The 20,756-nt window shown below is 42.8% G+C and overlaps 1 protein-coding gene across 1 annotated transcript in view; it reads right to left on the bottom strand.

The window, feature by feature from the left end:
- LRP1 (LDL receptor related protein 1) overlaps nucleotides 1-20,756 on the bottom strand; it is a 297,752-nt gene that overhangs the window by 37,517 nt on the left and 239,479 nt on the right. The window contains exons 53-66 of the mRNA XM_040425719.1: nucleotides 20,158-20,280; nucleotides 19,774-19,914; nucleotides 19,379-19,566; nucleotides 17,432-17,624; nucleotides 17,106-17,191; nucleotides 15,197-15,316; nucleotides 13,451-13,638; nucleotides 13,146-13,351; nucleotides 10,084-10,272; nucleotides 9,127-9,275; nucleotides 7,834-7,927; nucleotides 6,307-6,423; nucleotides 2,736-2,855; nucleotides 941-1,063 (exon numbers count right to left, since the gene is read on the bottom strand). Of these exons, the coding sequence (XP_040281653.1) occupies nucleotides 941-1,063; nucleotides 2,736-2,855; nucleotides 6,307-6,423; nucleotides 7,834-7,927; nucleotides 9,127-9,275; nucleotides 10,084-10,272; nucleotides 13,146-13,351; nucleotides 13,451-13,638; nucleotides 15,197-15,316; nucleotides 17,106-17,191; nucleotides 17,432-17,624; nucleotides 19,379-19,566; nucleotides 19,774-19,914; nucleotides 20,158-20,280 (2,037 nt within the window). The remainder of the gene's footprint in view (nucleotides 1-940; nucleotides 1,064-2,735; nucleotides 2,856-6,306; nucleotides 6,424-7,833; nucleotides 7,928-9,126; nucleotides 9,276-10,083; nucleotides 10,273-13,145; nucleotides 13,352-13,450; nucleotides 13,639-15,196; nucleotides 15,317-17,105; nucleotides 17,192-17,431; nucleotides 17,625-19,378; nucleotides 19,567-19,773; nucleotides 19,915-20,157; nucleotides 20,281-20,756) is intronic.

The raw sequence follows: 20,756 nt of genomic DNA, 5'->3' as shown, positions 1-20,756 counted from the left end.
TGGTAATTGTACTCCTAAAACTGTGGGAGGAGTAGCGTATAGAAAATAGCTACATTTTCATAGGCAGTTGCTAGCTCCGCCCACTTTGGTGTGCCCCCTAAAATTTACCCTTTTATTCGGATTGACACCAACAATATGTGGTCCGAGTTTGGGGAGTGTAGCTTTAAAACTGTGCGAGTGGGAGCGACTTCAAAATTTTCCCTGTCAATGGCAAAAAAGGGGTCTTCGGTGGTCCGCCGCAGGGGCCCGGAGGGTGGCATTGCTTATTAACGCACAAGGAACTAACCTCACTATAGGTTGAAGAAGTGTGGAAAGTTTGGCGTTTGTAACCCCAAAAACTGTAGGAAGAGTAGCGCATAGAAAAAAGGGGGGGGGGGGGGGGGGGGGAGAAGAAGAATAAAACGGAATAATAGACTGAAACAATCGAAGAACAGGATGTTACAGGCCTTTCAAGCAACATAACTAGAGATGAGCGAATTTCCGCTTATGAAATTCGTTCACACTTCGTTTGTTGGTAAAAGGTGAATTGCGTTATGGATTCCGTTACCACCGACCATAACGCAATTCTACGACAGAATGCCTTTTGAGGTACTCCGTTATTCATTCCATCATAACAGAAGTTTATGGGCTGCAAAACGGATCCGTCCTGTTTCCATAATGTAGAGAAGTCCTCTCCTTTATAACGGAAATGGGACGGATCCGTTTTGCAGCCCATAGACTTCTATTATGACGGAATGGATAACAGAATGCCTCTAAAGGCATTCTGTCGTAGAATTGCGTTATGGTCGGTGGTAACGGAATCCATAACGCAATTCTGCTTTTACCACCAAACGAAGTGTGAACGAATTTCAAAATATGAAATTTGCTCATCTCTAATAATTATGTAAATGTAAAAAAAAAAAAAAAAAAAAGGAAAAATATATAAACACATGATCCTTACTGCAATTAAGTGGTTCGTCGGATGCGTCCACACAGTCATTGTCTCGGTCACACACCCAGACTCTGGGTATACATCGCTTGTTAATTGTACACTGGAATTGATTTGGTGCACAGGTAAGTTCAGCTGAAACAGGGAGAGAAGCACATTAATGAGTCAAGTGTGAGGCAACTGAAGCAAAACTAGTCAGTAAGGGTGCGGCCATACAAGCCGCAGCGAGATGATATTAACCGATTAGAACCAAATTGTTTACTTTGTGTTCCTGCAAAACGGTGCAGCCATTAACACTGGACACTATGGCCCCTTTCACACGGGCGAGTATTCCGCGCGGGTGCAATGCGCGAGTTGAACGCATTGCACCCGCACTGAATCCTGACCCATTCATTTCTATGGGGCTATACACATGAGCTGTGATTTTCATGCATCACTTGTGCGTTGCGTGAAAATCGCAGCAAGCTCTATATTCTGCGTTTTTCACGCAACGCAGGCCCCATAGAAGTGAATGGGGCCACGTGAAAATCGCAAGCATCTGCAAGCAAGTGCGGATGCGGTGCAATTTTTACGCATGGTTGCTAGGTGACGATCGGGCTGGGGACCCGATCTGTATTATTTTCCCTTATAACATGGTTATAAGGGAAAATAATAGCATTCTGAATACAGAATGCAAAGTAAAATAGTGATGGAGGGGTTAAAAATAAAGTCCACTTGATCGCGTAGTTGCGGATCTCTGTCTTCTTCTGTAATGTTGAGCTGCCGGCTAAGGACCTGTGGTGACGTCACATCACATGATCCAATCACATGGTCCCTCACCATGGTGATGAACCATGTGATTGGACCATGTGATGAGCACAGTGACGTCATCAAAGGTCCTATTCCTGTGCACAGCAAAGAAGACAACAGAAGAGATGCCAGCTGCGCGATTAAGGGGAGTTAAAATTATTATTTTTTTTTTTTTAACCCCTCCAGCGCTATTGTACTAAGCATTCTGTATTCAAAATGATATTATTTTCCCTTATAACCATGTTATAAGGGAAAATAATACAATCTACAGAACACCTAACCCAAACCCGAACTTCTGTGAAGAAGTTCGGGTACCAAACATGCCGATTTTTCTCACGCGCGTGCAAAACGCATTACAATGTTTTGCACTCGCCCGGAAAAATCGCTCATGTTCCCGCAACGCCCGTGTGAAACCAGCCTAACTAAGGCTACTTTCACACTGGCGTTTTGAATTCCGTTTGTGAGATCCGTTTTAGGGATCTCACAAACGGTTCAAAACGGATCAGTTCAGCCCCAATGCATTCTGAATGGATAAGGATCCGCTCAGAATGCATCAGTTTGGCTCCGTTCCGCTCTGGATGCGGACACCAAAACGCTGCTTGCAGCGTTTTGGTGTCCGCCTGGCGATGCGGAGCTAAACGGATCCGTCCTGACTTATAATGTAAGTCAATGCGCGAGGATCCGTTTTCACTGACACAATATGGTGCAATTGAAAACGGATCCGTCCCCTGTTGACTTTCAATGTAAGTCAGGACGGATCCATTTTGACTTTGTTCTTCATAATGCAAACGGATCCGTTCTAAACGGATACAATAGTTTGCATTATACCAGACGGATCCGCACCTAACGCAGGTGTGAAAGCAATCCTGAAGTACTTCGCAATCTGCGTGGCCGTACCCTTAAGTATTCGGGGTGGACGTTTTCGCAGAGGACGACAGGAAATGCTGTCATATTGGTTGTCACCATTAAGGTTTTGGGTGGAGAGCAAAATGAACAAAAGCACTTAGAAAATACTCACGGCAATCCTTTTCATCTTCTCCATCACCACAGTTATCTTGCCCATTGCAGCGGAATATGCCAGGAATGCAGCGATTTGTGTTGGTGCACTTGAATTGACTGGGAAGGCACACATGGACATCTGAAATAATAAGCAGTAATGCCTATAATGATTTCTATTCAATTCTCAGAATGAAGAAATGATAAAATACAAACGCCCCATAGTAAGAAAACACTTGCAGCTATCAATCACATCCCATGAAACATATCATAGAATGATGCTGTGGTTGCAGTCTGAAAATAAACAGATTGCAGGAAAATAGATTTCTATTTTATTTTTCTAGAGCAGCCTATCTAACACAAAGTGAATATATCCACCCTTGAATACAGAGTAATTATATTGGGCAGCAATCCATTTTTCATATAGCGCTCCAAATTCCTTGCATAGACATAGGTAAATATAGCCTGATAGCTGCCTGCAGCCACCTCTAGAGGGAGCTTACTGCAATGTCACCCATTGAACGCAGTTCTCACACAGTGTACTATGAGCTCCCCCTTGTGGCGTCTTCAGGTAGCCAGAATGTTATCTTTAAAATGTATGTAGTACTGAATTTTTGGACCTAAAACCACATGATGATGCACTTTAAAGAAGTACTCCCATCTTAGATATTTATGCCATAGCCACAGAATATGCCATGACCTGCACCTATCAAAAGAAGAGGGGTCTACAAACCACTTACCGCCTGTTGAGGTGGCTGCTGCCTCCAGGCGGAGGATGACCCTGACCATGTGTGTTTGGCCATCTCCATTCACTTCTATGGAAGCTACGGAAACTGTCAGGCTACTTTTTGTAACTCCCATAGACATGAATGAAGATAGATGTGCACATGAACAGCCATATGTCCATTTATTCTCCAATTGATTGCGGTGGTCACCTCACCAGGCACAGTGTGAGTCCTGTGGATGTGCCATAAATGTCTAAGGTTACTTTCACACTGGTGTTTCTGGGTCCGCTTGTGAGATCCGTTTCAGGGCTCTCACAAGTGGCCCAAAACAGATCAGTTTTGCCCCAATGCATTCTAAATGGATAAGGATCCGTTCAGAATGCATCAGTTTGCCTCCGTTCAGCCTCCATTCCGCTCTGGAGGCGGACACCAAAACGCTGCTTGCAGTGTTTTGATGTCCGTCTGACGAAACTGAGCCAAAACGGATCCGTCCTGACTTACAATGTAAGTCAATGGGGACGGATCCGTTTTCAGTGACACAATATGGTGCAATTGAAAACGGATCCGCCTCCCATTGACTTTCAGTGTAAGTCAAAACGGATCCGTTTGCATTGTCATGATCATGAAAAAAAATAAAAATTTTTGTTTTTTGTTCATGGTAATGCAAACGGATCCGTTCTGAACGGATACAAGCGTTTGCATTATAGGTGCGGATCCGTCTGTGCAGATACCAGATGGATCCACACCTAACGCAGGTGTGAAAGTAGCCTAAGATGGGAATATCCATTTAAGCTTTAGACTCAACTATGTTTTGAAGCCGATCCCAGTTTAAGGACACCATTAAGGTTAGCATAAGCATCACGTACACATACAGTACATCTACAATGTACAGTAGTGCAAAGACTATACACTTCTTGACTTGAACAGATCTGAGTTAGTTCTCGTCGACAGACACATTAATAAAACTTTGCTGAGGCCTATTCTGATTAGTATACTCCAAAAGGAGAATGTAAAGCTCCAGGACCCTAGTGCTAAATTTGAAAAAGGGGTCCACCTTCCATGAGCCCTTTATATTCTGATGTCACCCATGGGCCACCTATGCATGGTCTACAACTATGCCCCCTTTCATTATGTACTGCAATGCCCAGAATGAAAATCAATGAAGTAAACCCTAAACTAAAGCCTTAGGCCCCTTGCAGACGAGCGTGTCCGGATGCCTTGCGGGTGCGTTGAGGGAAAATGCGCAATTTTTCTGCGCGAGTGAAAAACATTGTAATGCGTTTTGCACGCGTGTGAGAAAAATCGGCATGTTTGGTAACCAAACCCGAACTTCTTCATAGAAGTTCGGGTTTGGGTTCGGTGTTGTGTAGACTATTATTTTCCCTTACAACATGGTTATAAGGGAAAATAATAGAATTCTTAATGCAGAATGCATAGTACAATAGGGCTGGAGGGGTTAAAAAATAAATAACTTGCTCGCGCAGCCCGGCTTCTCTTCTGTCTTCTTCTTTGAGGAATAGGACCTTTGATGACGTCACAGCGCTCATCACATGGTCCATCACATGATCCATCACCATAGTGATGGATCATGTGATGAGCGTAGTGACATCATCAAAGGTCCTTTTCCTGTGCACAGCAAAGATGAAGACTGAAGAGAAGCCGGGCTACGCGAGCAAGTGGATTAAGGTGAGTAAAATTATTATTATTTTTTTTTTAACCCCTCCAACCCTATTGTACTATGCATTCTGTATTAAGAATGCTATTATTTTCCCTTATAACCATGTTATAAGGGAAAATAATAATTATCGGGTCTCCATCCCGATAGTCTCCTAGCAACCGTGCATGAAAATCGCACTGCTTCCGCACTTGCTTGTGGATGCTTGCGATTTTCACGCAGCCCCATTCACTTCTATATTCTGTGAAAAACGCAGAATATAGAACATGCTGCGATTTTCATGCAACGCACAAGTGATGCGTGAAATCCAACGCTCATGTGCACAGCCCCATAGAATTGAATGGGTCCGGATTCAGTGCTGGTGCAATGCGTTCACCTCACACATTGCACCCGTGCGGAAATCTCGCCCGTGTGAAAGGGGCCTAAAGGATCTGAGCTCAGCAGCAACTAAAACACCTGGGTGGCAGAGGACAGAACAGAATACAGGTTGTAACTCTGACTCCGTAGAGGAAATAGCCAAAAAAAAGGCAGAGAGGGAGAGAAGGCGCTCATAGGGTGAGTATGTCAGTTAGCAGTGGTCTTTTGTGGTGATGGTAATGTGCTCACTTTTTGTGGTTGCACCAAATTGGGTGCAACCACAACTAAGACCAAACAAGAAGATTGCTGGTTGGTGCAGCCAAACTCGTCCAATGACCTGGGGCAGGAGCCAAGTCGCCGGTCAGGTAAATATTGTGTAGAAGATAAGCTGGACCATGAAGGTCAAGCAGGCTTGTGGACGACAAAGGGCGCAGAGTCACAATCAGGTGTGATATTGATCTTGTTTTATTTACAGACGATGCGTTTCAGGGTGCATGACCCCTTTATCAAGTCTTAAAGTAGTGAGCTGCAGCCTCAGCTCGATCGCTGCGGGACGGCACGTAGAGCGTTCGCTATGTCAGTAGAGGAAATGTAAAGTAATGGACTTACTCCAAGTTTTAAGTAAATTATAACTAGAAATATACATGAAAAGGTCAGATAGTAATAAAATGGACAAAATACCCTTGTATTTTTCATAGCGGAAGAAGATGTGCATAAAGGTCTGCATCTAGAATAGCGAAATGTCAACATTTCTCTGCCTCAAACTAATGGAAAAAAAAAATCATGTCTTTTCCCTGTGCGACGAAGATGCAAAACTACACAAGTCATGTACTAACCGCAGTTGAGTTCATCCGAGTTGTCCTGGCAGTCATTGTCCCCATCACAGATGAATGCTGGATTAGTACATATTCCTGTGGAGCACTGGAACTGCCCTGGGCGACACTTAAAGTCAGCTGTAATAAGAAAATAGATAAATCACTAAAAACAATACAAAATACACGATACAAAATCATTTTCATCACGTCACACATCCTGCCTATGAGTATGAGGGCCACACTACTACAATAGTCCATATACTGCCCACACTTTCAGCCCTGACCATACACATGAAAAACGTATGGGGGGACCATTCATTCAGCTGACTCCACCATCAACATGCATGCCTGGTTCGGTTGAAAGTGCATGTTTCAAAGCATAGAGGGTAATAAGCCGCTAGCAACAGTTTAACTCCCACGGGACAAAAGATTGGGCATGCTGAAATCCAACATCTGCAGTGAGGAGAAGAGAACTCCATACACGTTAGATTATGAGCTGATCCCACTCAAGCTTGTCAGGTTGGGACGAGTTTTGTATAATGTGCAAGGACAGCCTAAAGGTGCTTTCCAGGATTTTACTATTGTTTTTAAAGGAGTTTTCTGAATGTTTAATATTGATGACCTATCCTCGGGATATCAGTATCTGATAGGTGGGGGCCCGACTCCTGGCACACCCGCTGATCAGCTGTTTGAAGAGACTGTGGTGCTCCATTAGCGCTGTGGCCTCTTCCTAGGCCAGTGACGTCAAATTCATCGGTCACATGACATAGGCAAAGCTCAGTACCATTCAAGTGACATCTTCCCCATGCCCCTGATTTGGACTCTCCTCACCCATTTTCACCACATAAACAAATCACTCTGGTCGATTTACTTCCTGTATGTAGCACTTCCTGTTGTATCCAACCAAACCCATGATGCACTTCTCCTTTCTCTGCCACAGCTCAAGCACCTCCCTGATCAGCACCCAGCTAATTACATAGACACGCCCCTATCACTGCCTCAACACCCAGCTAGTTTATAGCTCCTCCCACCCAGCTAATTACATAGACACTCCCCTATCACTGGCCCTAACACCCAGCTAGTTTATAGCTCCTCCCACCCAGCTAGTTACATAGACACTCCCCTATCACTGCCCCTAACACCCAGCTAGTTTATAGCTCCTCCCACCCAGTTAGACACGCCCCTATCACTGCCCCTAACACCCAGCTAGTTTATAGCTCCTCCCACCCAGTTAGACACGGCCCTATCACTGCCCCTAACACCCAGCTAGTATATAACTCCTCCCACCCAGCTAGGTACATAGACACGCCCTTATCACTGCCTCACTCATGGACATAACATCACAGGAAATAAGGAAGATTGCATAGACATAGTCATGTGACCACAGCACAAAACGGGAGATAAGAGCAACAAAGGTAAAAGAAATACATTATAAAATTACAGCTGCCTTCATAAATGATTATTTTATAGGATGTTGATGCAAACCCCTTTAAATCAAACATAAAAGGAAAAAATTTAATAAGTGATGTTAACAACATGATTACATACGGCAATCAGAAGGCTCATCCGAACGGTCTCCGCAGTCGTCTTCTGTGTCACACTTCCACCAGAATGGGATGCATTTGTCATTTTTGCAGACAAACTGAACAGATATAGAAAAGGTATGGTGATCAGATGAGCAGTAAAGGTAAATTTCATATCATGTAATATTAGGTATAAATGACATGGTCCATTGCAGCCAGCCACAGTGTGCGGCCCATGATCTGACAGCTGGATGGCAGGGGAACCAAGTAAGGAACATGTATTCTATATGATGGAATATCATAGTAAAGAGTTATAATGTTGCAATCTGTTAAAGTGTCCATATAAATTAGACCTCCGGCCTGATCAGACATGGGGCATGAAGAGACCCAGAGAGACACTGGCTAAGGAAGCTGTAATGCACCCTTCACTAATTACTGGGTGCTCTGCAGACTATTCAAGCATTCTATGGCTGACTTGTCAAACACACCGCCCATTAAACTCTCTGCAAGTCCAATGTCAGATCAAAATTGGAGCAACACTTTAAAAAGAGGCTCTGTCAGCTAAACAGCTGCAGAGATATCTGCGTTTTTAGTAATATGAAAATGAGCAAGTTGGAGCACCAGGGAGCGAGTCTGAATCCTTGGAGCACTGCTTTGCAACACTCCCTGTGCTCTGCACACTCCTTCTTACCTTCATTGACAGGCTAGACATCAGAGTGCTGAGGGCAGAGCTATGTTCTAGCATGTACATATCATACACACTACTTACTGTAGCCTTATCACATAGAAAACAATGTTTTTGCTACGCTCAGAAAGCTAACACATTACTGGTGTCTTTATAATCATATATTGTGCCTGTGAGTAAAGCAGTAATATGTTTATTACCTTTCTAAGCATATCTCAATATGGTAATGCTACAGTAAGTAGTGCATATGATATGTAGATCCTAAGGCACAGCTCTACCTTCAGCATGCTGATGTCTAGCCCTGTCAATCAAGGAGAAGCGGTCGCAAGCAGAGCACAGGGGGTGTTACAAAGCAGGGCCTCAAGGATTCAGCCCCACCCCCTGGTGCTTCAACTTGCTCATTTGCATATAACTAAAAAAACAGACATCTCTGTTTAACATACAGACAAAAGCAAGGTATTGTTTTAATCAGCAGGATGGGACCTACCAGGCAGTATGCCAGGTTTAATAGGGTTGATTATGCTGACAGAGCCTCTTTAAGCATCCATTACAAGACATTTTATAATAAAAACCTTTAATTCAGTTATTAATCTGCACCTCCCTAATATTGAGACACATACAAGCCTAACTTACCTGACTAGCAGTGCAATTGGACACACAGTTTTTGCCGTCTGCTCCAAGGTAGAAGTTAGAAGGACAAGCACATTTATAACCTCCACCAGGTGATAGAAGACACAGGTTACTGCAACCACCATTGTTATTTTTGCAGGGATGGTCAGGAACTAAAGGAGGGGGACAGATCACAAATGTAAAAAAAAAAAAAGGTGTTTTATGCAGAATCTATCAGGGAGCTGCCCTGAGAGCTCGATGTATAGCCCTTATGTCTGAACTAGTGACCGCTCATAAACACTCATTATAGCTATATTCTTATCAGTTTGAAAGCTACATTTCGATAAAAATTATTTGAGGCTAAAATGAGTAAAAATACAGCAATGAAAAAAAATTGTCACAGAAGGTGTTCATGGCCTTTAAAAGGGAACCCGTCACCTGGATTTTGTGTATAGAGCTGAGGACATGGGTTGCTAGATGGCCACTAGCACATCCGCAATACCCAGTCCCCATAGCTCTGTGTGCTTTTATTGTGTAAAAAAAACGATTTGATGCATATGCAAATTAACATAAAAGAGTCATATCTTACTTGTGTGACCAGAGAAGAGTCATATTTTCAAGGTCTGACTCATCTCAGGTTCATTTGCATATGTATCAAATCGTTTTTTTTTACACAATAAAAGCACACAGAGCTATTGGGACTGGGTATTGCTGATGTGCTAGGGGCCATCTAGCAACCCATGTCCTCAGCTCTATACACAAAATCCCGGTGACAGGTTCCCTTTAAAGAACAAACAGGCTGTGTGGATACTTCTCTTGCGGAAACCCTTGATTTGTCCACACACCTTAGACAGGCTATCATCATAATTCTCATTCGACCGACTGTATTGTACATCTGTGTAGATCATGGCACAGCAGATTGTAGAAAATGGCTGCCCTTTATAGGTAAGAAACAGTAAAGTTAATTTCGACTGCACTCACCATCAGGCTGCCGATACAGATGATAGATGTGTATGTCCATGGGTCGGTGAAGCGTGCTGATAAGCAAGGTCTTGTTGGCGCCCGTGGTTTTGTGTGCACGGTTAATTGATTTGGTTTCCCAGTCAGTCCAATAAATATAGTCTTCAAAGAGTGTCAGGGCAAAAATGTGTGGGATATCTTGACTAAGCACTGTGGAGAGGCAATGAAGCAAATGTAAGCGTTACCAAGACATAAGTAAAAGTAGCGTATTGTTTCATTTAGGACTTTAAAAGCAACAACAATCAGTAAACCTCATACATGCAGGTAACGGATTTGCTGCAGGTAATGGAATCTATATATTTCAAATAGTCTAGTTGCCTAGACTAATAGACTCCCGTTTCTGGTCAGTATAAAATATAACGTTTATTTATTTATTGTTAAAAATATAGCATAAAACGGGAGAACAAAGGAAAACTTTAAAATTCTAGGTTTAGCAGGATCACTGAGCAGAGTAAAGGGTTAATTTCACCCATATACTCTGCATGCCCTAACATATATCCATCCACCTTTTTATTTCTGCGGTGTATTTTCCCTTTTATGGAGTTTTATGTTTGAGGGTCACCTAGTGGTTATCAGTCATTATTTTCTTGATATATCTCAAGTATGTCTCTCCACCATTAGTGGTCGCGATTCAGAGGAGTCTGCAGATACTTCTCTCCGCGACAGGATCCCTGCCTAACCTAATCTAAAAATTAAATGCTAGAGCTCCCCCAACATGTTTTGCCACTGTAACGTGGCTTCATCAGGGGAAAGGAGCCACTATCAATTTTCCTGGGTCTAAAGGGTCTTTGAAAATTTGGAATCTATATATGCAGCAAATCCACAGAGAGGTTCTCAAGATCCTGGCTTGGAGACAACACTGCACAAGTATACAAGCCAGAAGGTTTTAGCCCTAAAGTGATAGTCCACTTTTGCAACTATTTTTTGTTATTACAAAGCATCTAAAATGAAAGACAATTAAGGAACACTCCAAGTTTGTGTTTATTAAGCAATTATATCATTTGGTGCCTAAAGCCCTCGGCAGGCCTGTTCCATTAGTATCAAACATAAGTCAAACTGTTTTGTCTGATCTGCCGTCTTGCCCCAGCAAGAAGAAGTAAAGATGCAGGATCAGACTACACACTTTGTAGTCCGTTACCGTGGAAACAAATTTGTATAGGAGCTGTAGGCACAAAACAGCAGGAGAGTTGTAATTAACCGTATACATTAACAAGTTCTGTTTTGTAGGTGCTACTGCTTTAATAAAACCATATACAGTTGCAAGAAAAAGTATGTGAACCCTTTGGAATGATGCGGATTTCTGCACAAATTGGTCATAAAATGTGATATGATCTTCATCTAAGTCACAACAATAGACAATCACAGTCTGCTTAAACTAATAACACACAAAGAATTAAATGTTACCATGTTTTTATTGAACACACCATGTAAACATTCACAGTGCAGGTGGAAAAAGTATGTGAACCCCTAGACTAATGACATCTCCAAGAGAAAATTGGAGTGAGGTGTCAGCCAACTGGAGTCCAATCAATGAGATGAGATTGGAGGTGTTGGTTACAGCTGCCCTGCCCTATAAAAAACACACCAGTTCTGGGTTTGCTTTTCACAAGAAGCATTGCCTGATGTGAATGATGCCTCGCACAATAGAGCTCCCAGAAGACCTACGATTAAGAATTGTTGACTTGCACAAAAGCTGGAAAGGGTTATAAAAGTATCTCCAAAAGCCTTGCTGTTCATCAGTCCACGATAAGACAAATTGTCTATAAATGGAGAAAGTTCAGCACTGCTGCTACTCTCCCTAGGAGTGGCCATCCTGTAAAGATGACTGCAAGAGCACAGAGCAGACTGCTCAATGAGGTAAAGAAGAATCCTAGAGTGTCAGCTAAAGACTTACAAAAGTCTCTGGGATATGCTAACATTCCTGTTAGCGAATCTACGATACGTAAAACACTAAACAAGAATGGATTTCATGGAGAGGATACCACAGAGGAAGCCACTGCTGTCCAAAAAAAACATTGCTGCACGTTTACAGTTTGCACAAGAGCACCTGGATGTTCCACAGCAGTACTGGCAAAATATTCTGTGGACAGATGAAATCAAAGTTGAGTTGTTTGGAAGAAACACAACACTATGTGTGGAGAAAAAGAGGCACAGCACACCAACATCAAAACCTCATCCCAACTGTGAAGTATGGTGGTGGGGGCATCATGGTTTGGGGCTGCTTTGCTGCGTCAGGGCCCAGGACGGATTGCTATCATCGAAGGAAAAATGAATTCCCAAGTTTATCAAGACATTTTGCAGGAAAACTTAAGGCCATCTGTCCACCAGCTGAAGCTCAACAGAAGATGGGTGTTGCTACAGGACAACGGCCCAAATCATAGAAGTAAATCAACAACAGAATGGCTTAAACAGAAGAAAATACACCTTCTAGAGGGACCCAGTCAGAGTCCGGACCTCAACCCGATTGAGATGCTGTGGCATGACCTCAAGAAAGCGATTCACACCAGACATCCCAAGAATATTGCTGAACTGAAACAGTTCTGTAAAGAGGAATGGTCAAGAATTACTCCTGACCGTTGTGCACGTCTGATCTGCAACTACAGGAAATGTTTGGTTGAAGTTATTGCTGCCAAAGGAGGTTCAACCAGTTATTAAATCCAAGGGTTCACATACTTTTTCCACCTGCACTGTGAATGTTTACATGGTGTGTTCAATAAAAACATGGTAACATTTAATTATTTGTGTGTTATTAGTTTAAGCAGACTGTGATTGTCTATTGTTGTGACTTAGATGAAGATCAGATCACATTTTATGACCAATTTGTGCAGAAATCCGTATCATTCCAAAGGGTTCACATACTTTTCTTGCAACCGTACTTCCTTCTGGAATTCGCGTCCCTACCTATCCCTTGGTTGAACTTGATGGACTTATGTCTTTTTTCAACCGTATCAAATATGTAACTATGTATGGAATGATAACAGTCCTAAATTATATCCATACTGCAACCTAAAATTCCAGATTACCTGTGTGTCGGTTGCTTCCGTCAAGGTTAGCAAACTGAATGTAATCCTCTCTAGCATCAGCCCAGTAAATTCTGCTATTGACATAATCCAGCGTCAGACCGTTGGGCCATGTTATTTTGTTTTCCACAATGATACTGCGGTTGGTGCCATCCATACCAATTTTACCAATCAAAGAATTGTCTCCCCAGTCTGTCCAATACAAATAGCTGAAACAAAAGCACAAGACAGAAGGCTTCGATTTACAAGTCTGCTCAGAAGACAACATGAACTCGTAAAAGAGCAAAAAGTTTTTGCAATGGACTTACCCATGTTGCACATCTACCACCAGCGCCCGAGGCTCCCTCAGTCCAGAGTTAACCAGCACAGTACGATAAGCGCCGTTCAGCTTGGAAACCTCAATTGTGTCTCTTCCTTTGTCACACCAATACAGGTTTCCTCCAACCCAGTCCACAGCCAGTCCATCAGGGTTACTAAGTCCAGTGCGATGAAGGACCTGGGGCCGACATGAACCAGTTTGGTTATCTGCTATAGAGTAGTTACGATTGCTGCATAATTTACTCTAGTTTTTTAAAGCCCGACACCTGTTATGAGATTTTGCATTTTGTAAGGTTATAAATACTGGAAACTATTAGGTAAATTGGGTTCTGTAGTGCCAATAATATATATATATATATATATATATATATATATATCTTGCTTTAAATTTAGAAACCTAACACTAGGGGCTGCAGCCACGCCTGATCCCTGGAGCATGCAGGGTTAAAAAGGTCCTCGGTCCCATAGGAGACCAGTTCTATAAACTGCACAATTTGGCTGTAGGTCTGGTTACAGATTTTACATGGGGGCTCAGAAGCTTTAAGTCACTCCTCTGTTATAAATTATAGACTATAGGTGGAGGGGTACTACTACTTTTGGACATGCTTTAGAGAAATTTAAAAAAGTTAAAAAAGTATTTCCGTCAGGAATAGGGGTGATTGACAGTGCCCGTTGTCCTGATTAGCCACATGAGGCACATAAAGCAGTCTGCCCGATCATAGAGAGAGCTGGGCAGCTGTTCATATTCTCTGTCCCTGATTGATCTGCGCAGGAGGGAGTGCTTAATGCAATGTGCACATTGCTGGAGATTGGCAGGGTGGGTACACCACCAGAACACCACTTTTCAACCCTAGACCACCAGGTTATTAAAGCCCCATCTTCTATTCTGAACCATCAGGTATAGGAGCATTACTATAGACACCAGGGAATAAACTATTAAGCCCCCATTCTACTCTAGATCTACTCAAGAAAGGGAGCTTTACCTTAAATCATCAGAACATCAAATATTAACCTCTTTATCTAGTCTTAACCAACAGAAAGGAGGGCATTTCCAGTTGTTGTAAAACTACACCCCCCAGCATGCTGCACACTCTTTTATACGAGTTCCTATAACACAAGTTGTAATTTCACAACAGCTGGAATGCTGGAGGACCACCAGAACTGGCATCATTAACCCTCCACTACCTTAGGGTATTTTCACACTTGCGGCAGAGGATTCCGGCAGGCAGTTCCGTCGCCGTAACTGCCTGCCGGCAGTCCGGACGAAACGGATGCATTTGTAAGACGAATCCGGATGCGGATCCGTCTCACAAATGCATTGCAATACTGGATCGGTCTTTCCAGTTGTCATCCGGAAAAACGGATCCGGTATAAAAAAAATTCCAATTTTTTTAAAATCTGCGCATGCGCAGACCGCATTTCGGCAAGTGTTCAGGATTTTTGGCCGGAGAGAAAACTGCAGCATGCTGCGGTATTTTCTCCGGCCAAAAAACGTAAGAGGGACTGAACTGATGCATCCTGAACGAATTGCTCTCCATTCAGAATGCATTAGGATAAAACTGATCAGTTTTTTTCCGGTATAGAGCCCCTAGGACGGAACTCAATGCTGGAAAAGAAAAACGCTAGTGTGAAAGGTACTTAGGCCATAGAAATACCAAAAATACTTTTTATGTCAGACGCCTAAAGATATTACAATCGCAAGTTAACAGGCGGTTGTGTAGGGTTTCTTTATATACCTGGACGTTGCTCCCGTTGATGTGCATACGACGAATCATGCTGCCCTGAGTGGTGACATCAGTCCAGTAAATCATCTGTTCTCGATAATCAAAATCCAGTGCAACTGCATTGTTCAGGCCCTGATTAGAGACACATCATAGACACATTTAAAAAAATCTGCACATGCCAAACAGGATATACCCATCATAAATCACATTTATGACAAAACAATTCAAGCAAGTCTACAAGAGCCACAGAAATTAGTGATGTTGTGTTTATTCTAATATTTCATAGGACCAGCTCAAAATTGTAGAGAATTGCTTAAGGCTAGACGACAGAATGCATTTATCCCCCGGTAATATTTCCTCTAGTGCTTTCTCATTGTGTTCAAGCTCTTAATGCACTTCTGAAGCTGGACACACACATGGTGAGCGTCTGCCAATGCCGCCTGAAATCACTGCCAAAAACAACAAGATTCCAACTAGACTGTTGTTTCAGGGAAATCAAAATAAAACCTAAAGGCTTTAACCTGAATGTAAAAAGTCCATAACAAACCACATATATTGAAAACCATAACATTATTTGCTTGGATGGGCAAGTGGGTAACCCCTTTCCATTTGCAGCGGTGCCAACGTTATTATTTGGCACAAATTATTCAAATATCACAAAACAAATATGAAAAATGACAAAAGATAAATTAGACATCTACTACAATTCCTACTTACATGGACCCCATGTAGGCTTCCATACCTACACTACAACATGAAGAATATCGATATGCATGAACCCCTTCAGCCAATTAGCACAGATAGGAGTGCTGCTTAGCTTGAGGCCCCTTTACATGGCCACATGCAGAAAGCGATTCTGAGGAAGACGTGTTTTGTCCGGACAATCTCTTGCTCATCATTGGAGGAGAAAGCTGCCTTTACAAGCAGTGATCTCCTCACCAGTATGGGGATGAGCGATCCCTAATGCCATCGTTCTTCCCAGTACAGAATCATTGTTTGCAGGCAGCAGAGTGCTGCTTAGACAGGACGATCTGCTGCCAGCAAACGATGATTAAGGCGCCTGCGCGAACTATCCTATTACAAGAGTTTTGCTTGTTCATCCGGTAATCGCGGTCACCTTTACCCAGTCACCTTATCGCTAACTAACGTCTGTACGAACTCCCATTAGCAATAACCTACCCAAAGCGTAAAGAGCCTCTCATGTCTTGTTCATGGACTAGTGGGTTTAACAGCACCGACAGGAATTATATGAGTATAACAGACGCTCCAGTTTAAAGGGAACCTGTCACCGGTTTTTAACCATAAGAATCATCGGCATCCTGAGATCGCTCTGCCCCACCCTAATCATCCTAGGGGTTTGTTTTTAAACACCTCCACGTACTTCTTTTACAGTCCACTTTCGCTTTCTTCAAGTTATGTAAATTAAATGCTTACCTCATCACCTCCCATTCCTAACCCCACCTCCCGTTACATGAGTGACAGAATCTACAGATCCTACCCTCCTCCCGAACTCACGTCCCAAATCCCGCGCATGTGCAGAACCAGTCACCTCACACTGATCATATAATGTATACTGCGCAGCTGCGAGACTTGAGAAGAGAAGGGGTGGAGAGGAGCAATCGTAGAGGGGGTGTCTTATTCGTTTGTGGGAACGGCTGCACTCCAAGAGTCAGGGAACGCTGGACTCATCTCTGAAGGATGGAGAAGACAGGACTCATCTAAGGTGCATTTACTTATATGGCGGGAACATTTATTTTAGGTTTTTCTCTGAACAGATAGTTCGTTCAGAATTGATTTTAATATCACTATTAATGTATTAAAAAGTATTTATAGAAAAGTGAGTGGATAAATAGGCTTAGAAAGTGATGGCATGTTTCCTTTAAAGACGGCTGTCCCATACATATAGTGTACATTCTCTCACCTGCTTCAGTAGGGTATAATTGGAGCCTCCCAGACTCAGTTTCCGCAAGTAGTATCGGTTGGCAAAAATTAAGACTGGCTCCTCCACTATAAAAAAAAGAAAAAAAGAAAGCCTAAATGTAAAACCTAACCAAGAGTAGAAATATGCCAGCAGACTACACTAGGTGACCACACCAGTCTCCACCGGAGTGTGTAGATCTTGTGTTGTCACCTGTGCACAGAAAGTACAACAGGAAACCATTATACTGAAGTTTCCCTGTTAAAGCTCAGGTAAGAGACCGCATAAACAATTACACATTTTAATCTCGGGTAGTTAGACTTGCTCACATTCAGTAGAACTGGCCACCTTGCAGCTTGTACTGTCATTTGCTCGCACTTCAAAGCCTTCGACACACAGACAGCGGAAGCTTCCAATGGTGTTGATACATCTTTGGCTGCAAGGGTACGTGGTGGTGCACTCATCAATGTCGACACAAGTTTTTCCATCATCCTTCAGCCAAAAACCAGGACGACATCTGCACTGTACGGGTGACAAAAGGAATTGTGAGCAGTAAGAAAATGTTGGCTTATCTACATAAAGTTTATTGTACATAAATACTTGTTAAAGGGGTTGTCAGGCCTCAGATATTGATGACCTATCCTTTGGAGGAAGCCCAACTCTGGGCACCCCCGCTGGTCACAAGCGCTGTGTCCTCTTTGATGTCTACCTGCACCCCTACTCCCTTGTAGTGGCATTGCAATTTCAGCTTCAACACCCATTCACTTAAATGGCATGAACAGCAATAATTGCACAGCACCACTGCTACAAGGAAGACGGCGTGCAAGTAAACAGTGAAGAGGACGTGGTGCTGCCATGTGCACTGCTGCCCCCTCCAAACAGCTGATCAGCAAACAGTTTTACTTTAAAGTGGTATTTTGGTTATATCAAGATGATAACTATTCAATGAGTGCGGGTTTCACTGCTGGGTCCAACACCAATCAGTAGAGCGGGGGCCTCATACCCTGTGCGCTTCCCCACCCCAATGAATTTAGCAGCAGGTAAAGAATGTGCCATGCCACTCCATTCATTTCTGGGGGGAACTGTGGGGTATGGGACCCCCGTTCTTTCTATCGGTTGGACCTCCACCAATCAAGTAGTTGGATTTAGATATAGCCGGAATACCGCTTTAAGCAGAGCATTAAAGTGAAACTGTTACCTTGAAAAGGCTATCTAATCTACATTGGATTATAGAGAGTGGACGGGGTCACGGGCCGCACCTGAGGTCCCACTGTTCTAAAATTATAATATGAGAGTGTAAACTGGTCATATTCAAACTGTGGATGACAAAATAAATGGAAACATAGAATAATGTATAAGTAGCAGGTGGAAGGTAATTAATGCATATAACAGACCAGGAGGTCGGTCAGTCTGTCTGCCTGGGGATGCACAAAGTCTGTCCGTGTGAGTGAGCCAAAGGGAGTAAAAGGTTGCCGAAAGCTTTGTTTTGTGAGCCGACAGGGAGAAGCCCTCCAGCGGATAGATATGTGTAGTGAGTGCTGGACAGGCAAGGTTTTCTTTTGCCGTTTTGTTATTTTATCTGCAGCCTATCAATAAACCTGACTATAAGTCCGCTTAAAACTTATACCTCGGTGTCTGGTCTGAGTTGGATGGGACAGACAAGTGTCCTTTGACCCCAGCAAAGGCGATACTGAGCATAACCTCTCACAATCTACACAGGTGAAACCCGAAAAATTTGAATATTGTTTAAAAGTCCATTTATTTCAGTAATGCAACTTAAAAGGAATTGCATTAATGCAGCTTAAAATTAGAATTTTGTGAAAAGGTTCAATATTCTAGTCTCAAAGTGTCACACTCTAGTCAGCTAATTACTCCATACCCCCTGAGCAAAGGGTACCTCAAAATTGTGACTTTGGGGTTTCATAAGCTGTAAGTCATAATCATTCAAATTATAACAAATAAAGGCTTGGAATATCTCACTTTGCATGTAATGAGTCTCTCATATATTAGTTTCACCTTTTAAGTTACTTTACTGAAAGAAATGAACTTTGCACAATATTCTACGTTTTCGAGTTTCACCTGTATATACACACACATAGGCACCAGCCTCTACTTAACTTTGGCGCATCCAGTGCCGCTTCTAAATGTAAGCCAGAAATCTGTGCCTGAAATACGCCTGATATAGGCATATTTCAGGTTAATAAATGACCCCCATAATGTATATATACTCCAAGCATTAAACAGCTTTCTTAATTTTGCCATGGTTTGATGTGTACCTTGTAGCCAATCTTTAGGTCCTCGCACTCCTGACTGCAGCCGCTCAGCCTCTTGTTCTGACACTCGTTGATGAAGCAGTTGAGCTCGTCTGAACCGTCCCCGCAGTCATTGTTGTTGTCACACATGAGGTGCTCTGGGATACACTTGCCGTTTTTACAGAGGTAGAATGTGTCATTGCATTTGCCTTCTGCAGAAAGCAAGAAAAAGAAATAATCCATATAACAGAAATGTCTTTCTCTACCAGCTTTATGGTATACAGTAACTATAGTGGGTATAAAATGAAAAAAAAAGTGTATATACTGTATGTCTACTAATAAAATGTATTGCCCATTGAACACCTCCTGATTTGTCAGTGTAGGACTCTACCCGCTCTGCAAACATATTCAAGCCTTACCAGTGCTGGTACAACGTGGATTTTTTGGTGCCTCGTCCGACTTGTCGTGGCAGTCAAATTCTCCATCACATTCCCACTGTTTGTTCAGTAAGCAGCGGCCATTAGCACACTGGAACTCGTCAGGGCCACAGGTTGGGTACTCTAAGAAAAGGTGAATGGACAGATGTGCTGTCATTACCATCATACATGGATCTACATAAAAATAACATAAAAGCACAAAAGTTTCTAAATTAATCCTTAAAAATCTCAGTCACTTTTGAAGGAAAACTGTCCCCATTTGCCTCACAACGTCAACGTACTGCCATTATCCAGAAATCCTGATATGTACTTGGTACAGCTTGGGCTCCCACATAGAACGTACCGCACTTGTTTAGCTACACTCACCACACTCCGGGGACTCATCGGATCCGTCACTGCAGTCGGCATCGTGGTCACACACAAACTGCTTGGGGATACACTGCCGATTCTGACACATGAATTCTTTGGAGTCACAAGTATTGTTGAAAACTGGAACCAAACACATTCACTTTATCAATAGATTTCTTTCAACAGCGACACAATAAAAGCAGTCACCTAGTATGTGTATGTGCGTCCTATCCCGCTTATAGAGGGTCAGTCGCCATCAAAGGTACCTTCTATTTAAAGGCAATGTAACACTTAATTAGAACCAAAGGCTGGCAGCCATCCTGACAGATTGTCTACTAGCAGAGATATATTTTACAACTTTTCTAGAACTGAAACTCTCAAAAACTGAACTTCTTGTCTTTCCCCCATCTATTAACCCACCTAAACTTGATATTTCAACTTCGATCTGTGGCACTATAACTCCTGGGCAGCACGCCCGCTGCCTTGGGATCATGTTTCACTTGGATCTTTCATTTGTTCCCCATATCCAATCACTTGCACGTTCTTGTTGTCTGCACCTCAAGAACATCTCCAGAATCTGCCCTTTTCTTACAGTGAAATGGCCAAAACTCTTGTTG

Source organism: Bufo bufo, chromosome 3, assembly GCF_905171765.1.
Source record: "Bufo bufo chromosome 3, aBufBuf1.1, whole genome shotgun sequence".
NCBI classification, from domain to species: Eukaryota; Metazoa; Chordata; class Amphibia; order Anura; family Bufonidae; genus Bufo; species Bufo bufo.
The sequence above is the reverse complement of the archived record's forward strand: the minus strand, read 5'-3'. Positions and strand labels throughout refer to the sequence as shown.